At 37.9% G+C, this 17,605-nt stretch overlaps 1 protein-coding gene across 1 annotated transcript in view; it reads left to right on the plus strand.

Annotated features, from left to right (window-relative positions):
• Positions 1 to 17,605, plus strand: part of LOC126175245 (biorientation of chromosomes in cell division protein 1-like 1) — a 98,171-nt gene that overhangs the window by 36,257 nt on the left and 44,309 nt on the right. Inside the window, exon 3 of the mRNA XM_049921886.1 lies at positions 11,014 to 11,162. Coding sequence (XP_049777843.1) covers positions 11,014 to 11,162 — 149 coding nt within the window. The remainder of the gene's footprint in view (positions 1 to 11,013; positions 11,163 to 17,605) is intronic.

Below are 17,605 nucleotides of genomic sequence, written 5' to 3' on the forward strand. Positions count from 1 at the left end.
TTTCAAATTTTTCCGTGTGTAGACCATCAAATTCTGCATATGTCCAAGAAAATCTGAACATGTCCAGGAATTTTGGAGAGCAAAGTTGATTGTGTATGAGTGCCTGAACTTTGATAATTGTCTGAAAATAAAAAATTAAAATTTTCACTCTAGGGAAGACTTGACCCAAGGACCTATCGTTCCACAGCTGCTCACGTTAACCACAGGACCATGGCGCTACTGAGCTCATACTCTCCTTAATGTTGCCTATCTTCAGCATGGACTACTCAGTTTGTATATTTTGCTTATTTTATTTTTATTTTTATTTTTTTTTTTTTTCATAGTTCTGCACAACTTCTTCTTGTTTTCTCGATTGATCTGTGTTCAGTTTTTCAAGGCCTATCCACTGTACCAACTTATAAATAAGTCTGAGGGGGTGCGATGGGGAGGTTCCCTTGTAAGTGTTACCAACAGTTGTTCTTTCTGCGAACCATTGGTGACCGGAATAAGAAAAGGGGGAAGTGACACTGGTACAAAAAGTATCCTTTGCAACACACTGTGAGGCAAGGTTGATTGCAGAGTGTTGATGTAGATATAATTTTTGAGTCACTGTGACCTAAAAGGTAGTTGTTTCATATAGAAACATTATTTTATTGTTTTCAAGCCAGCATCCCCTTTCTCTGATAACCTCATTGTAAATGGCATGTTAGATTCCATACTTCTCTTCTTCTGCTATTGTTTTCTCCTCGTTTACTTTTTCCTTCTCTCATTAGCATGTTTTGTTATGTTTCCTTTGTCTGTATTGTTCACTGCATCTTTCCCTCTTTTTCCTGTTATTGTCCTTTTTCTCATCTGTTCCTTTTATGGTTAGTCTCTCCTTTGACATCTTGGGTTGTTGGGTGTTCTGCCGGATAACAGTGTCGTTCTTGCATGATATTTCGGTAGCGCAGCTTGTTACCTTTATCAAGTGCAACCTGGTCTCAGGTCGCACCTGATGAAGGTAACGAAATATCGTGCAAGAACGACACTGTTATCCGGCAGAACACCCGACAACCCAAGATGTCATTAGATCACTGGGAAAGACTGAAGAATTACAGCCTCTCCTTTGCTTCTCTGTGACTTGTACACTCCCCCTCTGCCAGTTCACACATTTCTAGCTTTTGACCTTTTTTTTCTATGCTGGCATCTCATTATTGATTTTCTTCATTTCCTACCTTGTTGCTTCTTCCTTGAATCAAGGTCTTCGTGACTAAACCAGTTTCTCACACAGGGTTTTTTTTCCTGATAAAGTTAATTTAATGAAAGTCAGCCTGTTGTCACTTTTTGTGTTTAAATTTTTCAAATTGCACCCATGTCCATTTGTCACACAAATATGTCTGTATCCATGAAGCAGGGAATTTTAATAATCTTGTCTACCACAGTAAGACATTGCTTAGAATATTCAAGACAGCGCCTGAGTGTCACTTGTGCACTGGCTTAAGTTGGGCATCATCTGAAAAGGGTCAATGTATGTTGAAATGAGTCATTCACAAGAACAGGCTCACCTTCATTATTTTTGTTGGAATCACTTGAAAATGCTGTCAACTTCGTTTCGTTACAGGTCTAATGGTGTAACTGTCACTGGGTTCATCCTCAGAAACATAAAAACATGCATTCACGCTGTCATCTGAATCTTCATTCTCAGTAGGAACATCTGAATAGTCATCATCATAAAGCTCTGAAATTATTTCATATTCATTCATTTCCATGTGTTTTGTGAATAGGGCCATCGCTAATAGCAGGAGGAACCTCAGGACAAAAATAGTAACTATTTGAAATATCAAAATACAGTCAAAATACTAAAAAAGCAAAAAGTACACAAAGGCAGTCAAATCTGATACATTGAGTACTAGTGTAAACATCTAAATGTATGAAGTAGTTGAAATATATCACAACAGACTGCATCTACAGACAGTGTGTAGAAAACACTAATCATCTTGAGATCCATTCTTAACAGATGGTGCACGAAACATGAGTAAACTTTGGGTCCATTGCAATGTATTAGTAACCACTGCACCTTGTCTACTTGAAGGAAGTTTTAACATCTTAATTGTAAGAATCTAAAAATTTTTCAAAAACATGGTAAACGAGTACTTTTTCCTACTGAAACTGTTACGATCAGAAACACTTGGTTCTTTTGTGATTTTTGGGAATCAAATTCATCATTTCTGCTTGATATTCATGCTGTAAGAAAAGTGTTTTAATAGAGGAGAAAAAAATATTCAAACAAACAGTACTTGGGTACCACCACCAGCAAATATCAAAATTAAAACATAAGTAAATTGAATGTTAACTGGTACATGACAGCAATGTTGGAAGCTAATTATGTTAGTGCAGTCACTGTCTCTATAGTGAATATAAGTAACATGCAAGATTACCTTATTGATCTCTTTGAAATTGCACCTTTCACAATAGAATAGGGGTACTATGTTCTTCTTCATAGTCAGCCTCACAGCCATAAATTTGTTGAACGATGTTTCTCTACTTATGATCTATTATTTATTTAGACCTCTCCTTGTGCCTGAAAAAGAAACATTTTAGAGTTGTACCTAAAAGCAATGTACCATATGCATGAAAATATGCTATTATTTTTCTGCCCTAGTTGTGAGCAGTCAGCTTTTTTTCTTTAGGTTGCACTTGAGATAAGACACTGGATTTTTTCTTTAGGTGGCCCCTACGATGAGTCAGTGACTGTGTTGTCACTCATTTTGTCTTAGAAAAGTAATACAACATTGTAAATTACCAACAGCGCCCAACAATGATGGCAGTAAAGCTTCTACAGTTCATTCATTTGTACCACCAGTGCAGTGTTTGTTTGCAAAGGCTTGGCATAGCCTGACAATTATACACAGGGCATAGGTGCTCATGCTATGTAATTGTCTTGGACATTTCCCTGTGAACAACAGCTTTTCCGACACCCAAACATGTTTTGTAGACTGGCTTATAGCTTTAACTTGCCTCTAGATCCTCTCGTTTGATTCCATACTACACAGACGCTACCCTACAATGCTGCAAAGGGCATGTGTGGAATAAGAGACTTAACTGCACCACAGCCTCTTGTTTATAAGTTGAAATTATTTTATTCTCCACAGAGTATATACTCTATGGATCATTTATAACAGTTTAACACAACTGTCTCATTCTGTGACTGTGCTGCTAGCTCATATTCTGGGCCATTTTATTGCATGGGTCATCATTTTTTTCTCACCCAGCTTGCTGAAGAAACAATTTATCACTGCGTTAGCTGAAGCAGTAATGAAGGAATAGGTGTGGACTCACAGTTGTGAAACAACACTGGTGCAGAACAATTTCATTTGTGGTGGGTGCACTTTATACATGGGCATGCCCACTCAAGGTTTAAAATTGCCATGAAGGTGACTTTTGACTAATGTCAAATTGGCGTCAAGTGTATTACGTATCTGAATATGCAAGTCCTTAGAATTTCAGCCCACCCATACATACAATACATTCTGTATGTAAGCAAAGATAATTCAGTAGGTGTCTCATTTGAAAATGGTATTTGAATGTTGGTTGTTTGTGAGGAGGTAATTTCTGTGCATCTTGTAAGAAGGAGAAATGCCAACTGCCATCTGCCAGAATTTGACAGTGGTAGGTCCATGGCCTGTTGAGACTGCATTACATTGTTCCCCATTATTGCTGCTCACATTGGTGGGGTCCATGACAGTCATGTGAATATGGAATCGGTGGATTCAGGAGGACCGCACTCAGTGCTGTGCATGATATCTTGCGGCCCTGCACAAGTAGTGCCTGAGAATGCAGACGTATTGTTCCCTTGGCAGTGCAGGATTGTACAACCAAGGCATGCATATATGAAGTCAAGAGATGGTCTTGTTTGCAGTGAGACAAGTATCCACACAGGCAGTGCAGTGATGTAATGAAACACCATGGCATGTTTCTTGGCAAATACGGTTGCGGCTTTCTGTGGTGCTGCAACAGTAGAAAGAGGCACACTGACAGTGTTGCTCCTTATCATAACTCTAGACACAGAATGGCATGACATCGTCTTTTCAGATGATTCCCAGTTCTGCATGCAACATCATGATGGAGGTAACCCTTTTTGGAGACCATGAGGTTAACAAACATTGCCAGATTGCATTCGTTGTCATCATTGTGTGGGTAAATGTAATGGTATGGGAAGCCACTGGCTACACAACACAGCTTCCTTTGGTCCTTATAGTTATTAATTTTGGAAACAGCCATTACATTCCTTACATGGTTAGGATTGTGACTGTGCCCAATTTTCAAGGTCCCCATGACATTATCATTCAACAATATAACACAAGATCGCATGTTGTCCTTGCTGTCCTTATCTACCTTGATACAGAGAGTTTGGGCTATTGCAATACAGATCTCTACCCATTGCAAACATCCGATGTGGGCTGCATATCATCACTCGCCTGCCTCTGCAGTTGATGTGTCATGGCATAGAGTTGAAGCAGCATGAAATAAATTATCCATATCTGCCATTCAAGCTCAGTCTGACTAGGTGCCCAGCCAGGTTGGAGCCACTTTTGCTGCCAGTACCCTCTATACCCCCCAGATCACCCACGAATTTAATCACCTATTCATCCTATTACTCTGTATGGCCAAACAATAAGTAAAATATTGTTATTTGCTGTCCTTCCTGGTGTTGCAATTTTCCATTGGCCCTGAGTGAGTGTTAATAGTATATTACCCCCCACCACCTCCATTTTCTACACAATGTCCTTCCATTATGTTATATCATATTCTCCTCTGAAGGTACAGTTTCCAGATACTGTATTCCTATGGTAATCGTGTCAAAGATGAGAAAGTTGAGTGCAATACTTCTTGCACACGTTAAGACACAAACAGTGTATGATACTATAATATCATTCACTGTTGCCATGGACTGCATCTAAACAGAAAGCGAAAGGCCAAACTAGTTACCCAGATAAGTCTATTGGGTGGCAAAGCTAGTAAGAAAGAGGATCCAGTAGCCCTAGATTACAATCACGAGGCTTTTTTCAGGGGAAAGGACCATCACACTAGTGTTCAGAGCTGTAAATTGTATGAACCTGAGTCCTGTACACTTGGAGAAAAGGCAGTCTGTGAAAAAATTATGAATCATTACAACATAGTTCATTAAATGCAATAGGTTATTGTAAAAAATGTAACTTAAATAAATGTGACTCTAGCAAAGTGGTAAATCAGAAAGAGAGAAGGCTATCAAAGACAAATCATCCATATGCACACATATTATAAAAATGGGTGTATGTATGTGAAAAATGTAAGGAAAAAAATTGCTGCTCACCATAAAGATGACACGTTAAGTTGCAGACAGGTACAACAAAGAGACTGTTATGCATTTTGCTTTCGGCCTTGGTCAGAAAAGGAAGCACACACATTCATTCGCACAAGCAAGCACACCTCACACACATAACCCCCATCTCTGGCAGCTTGGAGCAGAATGCCATTCCAGTCTGAACTGATGAAGATGGCAGTCATGTGTGCATGAGGTGTGTTTGCTACTGTGAATGAATGTGTGTCTGTTTCCTTTTCTGAAGACAGTTTTGGCTGAAACCTAAATGTGTAACAGTCATGTTGTTGTGCCTGTCTGCGACTCACCATATCATCTTTACAGTGAGTAGCAGTCTGCCATTTTCCTTACATTGTTGGTATTTGAATCTGGAGTTTCCATTGTTTGATATGTGTATGTATATGTAAATGTTCCACACCTCATCCTAAACCACTTTAACGATTTCCACCAAATTTGGTACACACATCCCTCACTGTTGCGCAACAATCACTGTGGTTGTAAGAACCACCTACGTATCGTAGTTCAGGAGGTACGATGTCGTAAACACTGAGATGCGGGGAAAAATGCTGCATTGTGCATTACCTTTAAAATTATTACTTCTTTGCTGTTAACTCTATTCACAATACATTTCGCAGACAGTATCCACATATGTCACTGAATGTACCTACATAAATATATCATTGTATGATGTGTAGTTCAAGAGATATGACATCATTAACACTGAGGTTTGTGAAAAAATGCCGCTTCATAAATAATGTTTTAATACATTTATTCTTTACCACAAAGACACTACTGTAGTTGAGTCAACTTAAGGAAACTCCCTGACACCTGGCTGTGTATTTGACAGCTTTCAATTGTGAAACACAATGGCTGTAGGCGAAAACAGTAGTCATCTATAGAGCTATGAAGAGGTGTTACCATAGAGACACAAACACACATGAGGCAGCTATGCCCAGTGTACAGAAACTGTTTCATAATTTCAAAGGAGTTCTCACAAATACATGTAAATGAAATTTTTTTGGTATTACACTATAAAAGCATTTCTTTTTCTTCCCCATTTCTAATAGAAAATTGATGGAGTGAATACCTAGGCGATGCTGAGTTTGTCCACTAATTTACATACACAGTCTACCAGGAACTACATGACTTGTTACAGATATTCATAGAGGAACACTCACCACATGTATTTATAATAGCTGAACATGGACTGAAGTCCAATGAAATAATATATAAAAACTAGCCTTTTACCAGCAGCTTTGCCCAAGCACCTCATACGGCGCATATATGACACACATCCATGGGATCTCTGTTTTCCTCTCTCTGTCCATTTTCCATGTCCTTCTGCCCCCATCTCTCTTTTCTTCACATCCACTTTCCTATGTCATTCCATCTCCTTCTGTCTCCTGTCTTTCCATCCCCTCCTCTCTCCTCTCTCTGTCCATCTCCTCCTCCCCCCCTCTCTCTCTCCTCTGTCCATTCCCTCCTCCCCACTCTCTCTTACCTCCTCCTCCACTCTCTTTGAGCGTCACCTCCTCCCCGTCTCTCAGTCTGTCTGCTTCTCCCCTATCTCTCTCTTACTCCCACCTCTAACTGTCCATATCTGCTCTTGCTCACATATATCCCCTGGAACACCTTCTGATACTGCCCACACAACATGCTAGTTGTGAAGGGTGTCCTAGATGTCAGGTGTTACCTACCCTTTCTTGACCCCAGCTCCACCGTTATGTGAGCAAGGTGGTACTTCATCAACAGTACTTCTTTCCAGGCAGTAAGCAGTATGTGTACCAAATGTGGTTGAAATCAAGCCAGTGGTTTAGGAGGAGATGTGCAGCATGCATACATTCACATATGCACCCATTTATATATAAATTAGAGGGCTACTTACTAGCAGATTATTATTACAGGCAAATCATAAATTTAGTGGTGTTGCAGTTTATGCAAGTAAACATATAGCAGTTAAAAAATTCTTTTCTTGAACACCATACCAAATAAGAACCAATTGAAACGACAGGTGTTAAGCTCCAAATATGGTAATGATCATAAGGTAGCAAGCCATAAATTGATTGAGGTATGTCATCCATCAAATGCTGATGTAATGTGATTCATAAATAGACTTAGTAGTTGAGTTTATCAGAGCGGTCCTGATGATTTAACTGTATTTGATGCTTTAACATAGATACTAATTCAGATAGTAAACATGAAAGTCAGTGGTATGTTAAGCTCATATAGTCTTTTTTAATGTAGTAGGCTCAGACACTATAGTAATGGGCATATGCTCCACTAGAATAGATTATACTATAATCACGAAAAATGTTATGGATAACATAAATTACAGTAGCTTAGATTTTCTTTACAGTATTTGACCACATTTGTCATGTAATAGAGTACCTAAATTTGTCTGTGTTAAAAATGACTCGAATTTTTCTGCAGAAATGAACTCTGAATAGCTCAAATATTAATGCCTTTACATACAGATTTGCAGAGGAGAAAAGGGTTCTGAGTACCATGTGAAAGTGTCTGATGACCAATGGAACATTTTCTATTCAACCACCTTGAGACACTCTGACTATTGCTATCCCCTCAGAAAAATCCAGAAGGTATAAATCAGTGCTGAAATTGAAGTAATTCGTGACTAAAACTGTCACCAAATATGATTAGGCTCAGACAAATTATACCTGTATACTTTGCCTGAGCCTAATCATACAGCTTCATAAAGCTACTAATATGCAGATTTCTATTGGACAGTACAATCATGCTAAAAAGACTTTTGAAACTGAAATAGCTAACCTTATTAAACAGATTAATAGTATAGCAACACAGCAGTCTTATAAGTAAAGTATCCTGGGAGCTGAAGGATAAGTATTATTAATTTCTCAGGAATACAAATGTGGAAACATTGAGATTAGTCGTGATGGTAACATTGTGAAAAACTCAAATACTATATGTAATTTTTTAATAACTATTTCTCTTCTCCAGTTTATAAACAAACCCATATTACACATGTACAGGTCACCAGTTTGAATTTGGGGGTAAGCAAGCAGGAAGTATTCAAGGCAGTACATATCCTAAAGAAAAAAAAAGTTTATCTCTATGGGATGGCATATCTAATGTAATTACTAAGATGTACTTAAAAGGAATCTCTAATTCGTTTTGTGCCTGATTGACTGCAACATTAGAGAAAACTTTTATACTTTTGTTTTTTTTTTAAAAAAATGTGTTGTGAGACCACTATATAAAAAGAAAAGTAAGGAAGATGTCTCAGCTATTGACTAATATTATCAATTTCCACCTTCAGTAAGATATTTGATTGTATTATCTCGAACTAGCTTACTGCATGTACATTCTTAGCACCATTTCAGAAAAGAGTTAATCATGGTTACAGCAGTTACACATTTCCCCCAAGAAGCGTACTGTCCATTGGGCCAGAATATGTACCTGATAAAAGCTTTCGACTTGATCAACCATAGGTCGCTTCTGAAATAAAGGTGAAGTCATATTGTACTGGGGATCCACTTGTGTATCTTTTAGCCTTACACCTGTTGATTTATAGACAGTGACATAGTGATACAAGGTTACCTCAGGGCCCTGTTCTTGGTTTCTTTCTCTTGCTCACAGATATTAAAGACATTTCACAACACATTAACTCGCACACAATAAGTTATTAACATGATATTGTAGTTTTATTCTGTAGTAGAGACTGTAAGGAGCTAGAGTCTTTCGCTATCAGTGGTGTTACGGAAGTAATTAAATACTTCAGTGATGAGGGCATCAAGGTGACTATTACCAAATATAGTTATTGGCATTTAAAACAGGCAGTTCTCATCATATCATTGTAAATAATTTATGTAATACCTCGGCAATATAATCTGGCAGCTGTGAATTTCTGGATGTGTATGTGGATGAAAATCTGAGATAGATAAACGACATCAATTTTGCATGTCTGTAGTAGCTTATATCTCATCAGCCAGATCACAAACATAGTTCCTAGCTGAACATTATTTCTTATGTATCAACCAGAGTTATCAAGTACAGTGAAGTACATGGTCACAATAACAGGATAAAATGTGACAGTGTTCAGCATAGAACAAAATTAAAAGTGACAGGTTGAAGACCATACATAAATGGTTTGATTTGTTTTTTCATGCTACCAGACTCTTAAAGAACATATAAAGTGAATGATTTCAATACAAAATTAAAATCTTTTCTGATAAGAAAAAATTATATTCATTCAGTGAATTTTAAAGCAGTGCTTGTGATATATACCTGCAGCATATCAGCTTTACAGTAATAGATACATAAAGTAAATATACATGGTGTATATGACCCGGGACAACCGGGAGATCCGGGAAAAACCCGGGAATTTTTTAGAATTCCGGGATTTTCCATTGTTTTTGTTATCAGTTAAATTTTTGTAATTTTGACTGGTAAGAACCGATACTCAACAAAGGATATTACTAATCATTTTTTTTTTCATTTTGTGGTGCAGTTCTTCTTGTTGTCCCTGTGCTTGGTAAGATATTACTGTATCCTGTGCGAGAATGTACGATGAATTTCTTAAATCACAGAGCGTTATATGTGAAAGCTTAGCTTCTCTTTCAGCGTATTAATCTTAGAGACCAATATTATATGTGAAAGCTTTGCGTTTCGTGTAGCAACACTATGTATATTAATTTAAACCATTAACTTTTTCTATTTGTGTGTTCGCACTACTTAACAGTGATGTTGCTATTGGCTGACTACATCACGTGTCCTAAGCTCTGATTACCCGCTGTCATCGGCTGGTGAGATCACGTGACATGAGCTATGACTGGCTTACAAAAGCGCATCGCAATCTCGTTCTCAATGCTTCAGAAAGTAACATGTGGTGTTTGGTGGAATTCGAATTTATACTTTCCTAATATGAAAATATGCAGCGTACATGTTGCTGCACATCAAAGATCTTTCCAAAACACGTTTTTTCCCATGTGTTTAGTTTTCTAAAGCGCCGGGAAATTCTACGCCCGTGTATAAAACCATAATCATTTAAAGGACTGATAAGTTATACAGTTCCGAGAGAAAATATCCTGTCAGTTAACAGGGAAAAAGTATGTTTTCACCCAGGAGAAAGTGTATTTTTAACCGGGAAATCTGGGAGAAACCCGGGAATATTTTTTCCTTGTCCACGTATACACCCTGATATAAGATGCAACAATTTTTGTGTGTAATGTATGTTGTATGTGTGCTTATTATAATCTTATTATTTCTGCTGTTTGTAAAAGCCATTGTTTTGATGGTTCGATGCAAAGCAAATGTAAAACGATAAATAAGTAAACACCATCTGGTACAATATTTGCCAAGGTTACCAGAAAATGTTGCACCGATGTGTGTGGTATGTCTTCATAAAATAAATATAGATAAAAATGTGCAAGAGACATAGTGAATATCATTTACATCTTAAGTACTATGGCAAGTATTTCAAGGCATATATGACAGCTGACTATCTGCAATTGGTGGTGTGTTAACAAAAGTTGCCTGTTTCACTGTACTGTATACAAATAAAGTTTGTATTAGGATATCGTTTATGTCCTACACCATTTAATTTTAATTACTGCACAAAAATATTAGCCAGTTGTGTGAATGTTTTTATTTTAATGAAGAAAATTTCTTTGTTATTCAAAAGATAAGATTATTGTATGTTTTTTTCTCTGTATGTACAGATCAGGATTCCTTGACATTGGTGTAGAGAGGATAGTTGACCAAGTTGTTAATCCAAAAATTATGCCCGTGTTCCTACCACAAATAGAAGATGTTGTTTACAGTTGCCTTGGGATTGAGAAACCAAAGAAAAACAAGGAAAATTTCAATGGTGAGGAAAATGAATTAGCCACTGGTTCAAAACTAGATAGCTACAGATCAAATTTCATTTTTTCTCTGAATTTTTTTTTTCTTTTTTTGATGTTACATTTACCCAAATAGCACTTAGTGCATTTCTAGGGATTGAAGTATCCGTGTATTAGACTTAAGTTTCAAAATAATTTCTTGTATTTATTTCTGACAGGTAATTTAATTTCTGCAGTTCATCGACGAAATAAAAATATGTATTCAAAATTACATCTGTATGTATATCCAGCATACGCAGTTCCCGTTGTTGTAAGGCGAGTGGACATCTTTTGATCGCATCCTTACTTTTCACAACCCTCTTTCTACTTGCAATGTATCACAGATTTAAAGATTAAATCACATTCTTCTTGTGTGTAGTAAGTGAGCAGTTTGAAACTGCATATTTAAAAATAAACAAATTTAAACTTAAATACTAGTTATTTGATTAGCTGAAACTTTTGTATAGTATGGTAGCAAACATTGGTTTTCTGCACCATAATCATTCTGTTGGCCCATGACCAACTGGGGTATTGACCTTTCTGTCAAAATGTAGGTGATGCTTTTATTGCCTCATTTGTCAAGCTGTTGGTGTTATTTACTCTCATGTTGTGGGGCAATGTTTCATACAATTCTTAACATAATTTATGGACATTCCTATGGTTGTTTCATTATTCATTAGACAAATGACTTCTGCCTGGTTATAACTGTCTTCTTCTCAATTGCTGTATGAAATGTGTATATTTAGCTTTATATCACGTAACTGTACTAACAAAGAATTGTGCTGTATAACATAACCTTCTAATGTAACTAACTTATTTCTGCTCACACGGTAGTGACATACAATTAAAATATTATGGTGAATGTGTTGTGTTGTGATTACAAGTATTTCCTAAAACCTTTATTGCCAATCTTTGAAGCATATTAACCTCCTTCAATGTTAGCATGTCACAGCCATATATGAGGATTTGGGCATTATTACATCCCACACTTTGAGCAATCTCCCCTCTCTGGATGAAAATGATAATTTCATTATGAGGTAGGAAGAACAACATATAGTATGAGTGTGGGCAAACTAAAAGTGAGAAATTAGATGAAGTGTCCATGTGGTTTTGAAGCTGCACACTCTGAACTGTACCCAATAGTGCAGCAAGCATACTGCAAGACCATATTAAATAAATGCACTAAAGTTAAAATATCTTACTTCAAATGTGTGGCAGTGACACACTACATTGCAAAATGTACAGCTCAGTCCTAATGAAAAAAGAATACACTCCATTGAAAAAAGTTGACATACTTCAAATGGACATAACTTGGAGAGGTCCCTCATATATGTATGTGCCATTATCTATGTAAGTAGTTCATCTCTTCCTACAGACAGCTGGCAGGCAGGCAGAAAGAGAGAGAGAGAGAGAGAGAGAGAGAGAGAGAGAGAGAGAGAGAGAGGGTCTAACTTTGGCATGAATTTGGAGACTCCATCTTTTGCTGACATGTAAGACATGTGACAATGTTATATTTTATTTTAACATTAATAATTTTTGTTTTAAGTTTCATTTCAGTATGTAATAAATGATAATGCTTTAGGGTTAAAGTAGACACTGACTGAAAAGCAGAAAAGCATTGAGGTGTTGTTAGGCATCATCGAGTTGTCATTAGGCACACACAAAAGAAAGAAAACTTGCTAACTTTTGGAGTTACCCTTTGATGAGCTAGAGTAAAACACTCAAACACAATCAAACACACGTGCATACACACACCTATGCTCCTACATGGTGCTGGCTAGACTAACAGTGCCAATGTGTTTCGCAGTCCAACTGCTGCAAAGTAGCATTGGCACTCTTAGTCTAGCGAGCACAATGTAGGGGCATAGGTGTGTGTGTGTGTGTGTGTGTGTGTGTGTGTGTGTGTGGGTGGGTGGGTGTTACTCTGGTCATCGAAGGATAACTCTGAAAGCTAGTAAGTTTTCTTTCTTTTGTGTTTATCTATTGACAACTCAATGCTTCTGTTTTTCGGTAATCAGTCTCCTTTAATCCTGAAGTATTTACATTCTACAAGAACTTCCCTATGGCATGTAATAAGTAATAGAGAAAACACAAATTAGAAATTTGTTAACTTCCCAAAGAAACAGAGGAGCTCGCCAGTATTGAGCCTATCTTCATGAGTCAAAACTCACAGTACAGGTGATAGAGACATATAATAATAATAATAATAATAATAATAATAATAATAGGAGTCCTAGATTACAGAACCATTAATTTAATTTCTTGGGAGAAAAAAGGAAATACTAGGGGAAAAATGGACAGTAGGGATGGTGTGTAGAAGTAGGTTACTTGAAGAGTGGGATAAGAGGAATGCATGGGGCAAGGGAGGCAAAGATCATATATGAGTAGTATTTTTATCTCTTACCCCTCTAACATTTTTTTTTTAATTTTTGTCTCCTTTTCTCGTTATGCATTGTGTGGCCCTCTTAGTGAGTACTCTGCTTCCCTCTACCAGACCTGTGGTTCTGAAACCTAGTAGAGCTGTAATTTATTTTTATGTATTTTTATCAATCATGCTGGAAACTGTGCCTCCTGAAGATGAGCAATGGCCAGGCCATCTGCCTGTTTTGGAATGATATCTAGTTTCCATTTTCATTTGAATTGCATGAATAAGTGTATGACACGTATTAAAGAGTTATGCATTCCTTGAACATTTCATGAGATGTAAAATAGATTTGATCATTTAGTAACTGAATAACATGTTGTTTGTTCTGGATCAGAAACAAACGTAACATCAGGCAAGACTCTGTGGAATGTTTAATAACACCATCCAAAACATGCATAAGTAACTTAGTACTTCAGTCAGTAGCTCTCTCCGATTTCTCATATGGGATATCTTTGTTCATAGTGATTACCCCAAAATAACTGTAAAAGTCAGGAGATTGCTTGAATACAGTGCTGCTTCATTCAGCAACAGTCAGTTCTACACATAATTTAAAGATCCATAATGCATGTGAGATAAATTAATCCCCTAGGTACATTATTACTGACTAATCACGTAAGTCTGACATTTATAAAATTTTCTGAGTAGGCGTTCAGAGTGGTACGGTATGAAACTTATACATGAATGTTATGTTGGGGGGGGGGGGGCAAATAATGCAGTGTATTTCATTAGGAGAATTCTGAGGAGTATGAGTATTCCATCTAAGAAAAACGTTTGAAGGTTCAATGTAAAAAGTTGAAATCTTTAAATAATTAAGATGATTGTAAATTGGAAGTTTTCAAAATTAATACTTATGTATCCATGGCCAAGGGACTGCCACTGAAACCCGCAAGTGCCACACAACTATTTATCATTGATATAATACAGAGAAATCAAATACAGTGTTCGTGACAAATGTCCATACTACTAAGTACAAACAGAAATGTCACTCTCAATCATTGCCCAGGAACCACATACGCGATGAAGCCATGAGTCATAGTAAGTGACAAAGGGAATGGAGCCAAGCATGACCGATGGTAGGACCCAACCTGGCACGTAGAATGTGCTTACGAGTATGATAGACTTTTGGGACATCAGATGTTGGAGGCATAGTTCGACGATGATAGCTGCCGGTGGGACAACGATACTTCCGGTACATTGAGCATCAACAGATGTCGCAGGCAAAGGTGCAACGAGGGTGGCTGCTGGTGGAATGACGCCAATAGTGTCAAGTGTTGGCAGATGTTGGAAATGATGGCCCGACAATGATAGTTGTTGGTATACTGACACTGCGTCCAGGATGTTGGACATTGACAGTTGTTGGGGGGTGATAGCTCAATGACAGCAGCTACTGGTGGGATGACGTCCAGTGTGGCATGGCACCTGGGAGTGGCAGACAGCAGTCCAGCCTAGCGTTGGTGAGAGGTGCTCACAGTGAGGGCTATGACTCCAATCAGTGGTCTGCTGGTGCGGCGGGCATGAAGCCCAGACTGGTACTGGGTGCAACCATGGTCTGGTGAAGGCTAAATATTCTCCAGTGGAGGGATACCAGTGTAGTGATGAGTATATAGATGTGGGTAACTACACTAGGTGAACTCAGGTCAATCACTGAGTGTCAAATTAAACGCCTTTCAGCCATCTAGTTTCCAAACTTGTTTTGTATGGCTACTAATTTCAGAGTTTTACTATGCCATCTTCAGGCCCTTGACCAACGTGTAGGAAGATTCTACCTTTTTTCGCATCAAACCAGGAGCCAGCAATACTGGTATGAGTAGCTCGCTTCAACCATCATCTGCCAACTCATTCGGCCTGAAGATGGTGTAGTAAAATGCTGAAACTAGTAGCCAACTAAAACAAGTTCGGAAACTAGATAGCTGAAAGGTGTTTAATTTGACATCCTGTATCGAACAGACGAGTCCCATAACCATTTCTAAAAAGATAGACGTACAGAGACAATCATTGAATGTTTTTATTATTGATCTTATCCTGGTGTAACAGTTGTAGAATCATTCAATGAAAGTCTTGACGTGGTTGTGCAAAAGTACTGTGATCATGCAGAATCAGTTGCAGATGACTTGAACTGACCAAATATAAACTGTGATGTCGGAGGATTCATTGCTGATAGTATGGACAGACAGTCTTGTTAAAAATTATAAATCTTTTCTCTGAAAACTGTCTTGATTAACTAGTGTGGCAACCCATGCACCATGGGAATATTGTAGTGTGGTAATGTTATAGAGTGAAATATAGTGATCAATATGTCATCATAGCCACAGTGGTTACTAAAGGTAATAAATGCTTCAAGAAGGTTGGGAAACCTTTTGGAAAGAGCAAATAAGCAGTGTTAGCATCCTACTTAGATGGAGAATCGACATCATTTAGATCCAATATGACGGACATTAAGGAATTATGAAAAATTTTAAACTGGATGTAAATCACACTTTGGAGAAGTCAGTATATAAAGGACAGAAAAGCCTCAACATGTTTTAATAACAAAATTCAAAGAATGCTGAGAAAACAGAGATTTCAGTTTTCCTGGGTCAAAAAAGAATGTGAAATGTCAATAGGAAAAAGTTAGTAGCAATTAATGTGTGTATAAAAAGACTGATGCAGGAAGCATACAAAAACTTCCACTGTCATGTGCTAGTGAAAGATCTTGTCAAGAACCCTAGAAAATATTGCTCCCATGTGATATCACTAAGCAGATCAAAGGCTACTGTTCAGTTAGTAATAAACCAGTCTGGTGTGAAAACAGAAGACAGACAAACAAAAGCTGAAGTTTTAAAACTCACATCTGAAAAAAAATCCACGAGGTCATATAGGCATTCCATTCTTTGGCCTCTGCACAATCTCCCATATGGAGAAATAGGCATTAGTGGCACTGAAAGATTTGAAAAAAAGATAAATCAAGAGGTCCATATGGAATCCTAATTTGGTTTTACAGAAAGTACTCCTTGGCATTGGTCTGTAATTACCTTGCATTTATCATGACTCTCTCACCCAACAGGAAGTTCCAAGCTCAGAAAAAAAAGCCTATGTGACATCCATAATGAGAAGGGCAATAGTGAGGACCCACAAAATTACAGATCAATATGCTTAATGCATGTTCAATATAGAGTTCTTGAGCATATCCTGAGGTTGACTATGATAAATCTCCTTGAAGGAGAAAAGCTTATATCCACTTGTGTGAAACTCAACTTGCCTTTTTTTCTTGTGCAATATCCTGCACACCATGAATGAATGGTAGCAGGCATATTCCATTTTCCTAGATTTCTGAAAAGCAGTGCCACACTGCAGACTGTTAACAAAAGTCCGAGCATTTGGAATATCTTGTCAGGTTTGTGAAAGGCGTGAAGAAATAACAGAACTCAGTGTGTTGTTCTGGTTGTCAAGTGTTCGTCAGAGACAAAGGTATCATCAGGAGAGCTCCAGGGGAGTGCAATAGGATTATTCTTGTTCTCTATATACATGAAGAATCTTAAGTAGGAGGTGCATTCAAGTTCTAAGGCCTCCGATTTTTTTTTTTCTAATTAACTACTCACCCGAAATCGATGAAACTGGCGTTACTTCTCGACATAATCGCCCTGCAGACGTACACATTTTTCACAACGCTGACGCCATGATTCCATGGCAGCGGCGAAGGCTTCTTTAGGAGTCTGTTTTGACCACTGGAAAATTGCTGACGCAATAGCAGCACGGCTGGTGAATGTGCGGCCATGGAGAGTGTCTTTCATTGTTGGAAAAAGCCAAAAGTCACTAGGAGCCAGGTCAGGTGAGTAGGGAGCATGAGGAATCACTTCAAAGTTGTTATCACGAAGAAACTGTTGCATAACATTAGCTCGATGCGTGGGTGCATTGTCTTGGTGAAACAGCACACGTGCAGCCCTTCCCGGACGTTTTTGTTGCAGTGCAGGAAGAAATTTGTTCTTCAAAACATTTTCATAGGATGCACCTGTTACCGTAGTGCCC

This window comes from Schistocerca cancellata, chromosome 3, assembly GCF_023864275.1.
Source record: "Schistocerca cancellata isolate TAMUIC-IGC-003103 chromosome 3, iqSchCanc2.1, whole genome shotgun sequence".
Classification (NCBI taxonomy): domain Eukaryota; kingdom Metazoa; phylum Arthropoda; class Insecta; order Orthoptera; family Acrididae; genus Schistocerca; species Schistocerca cancellata.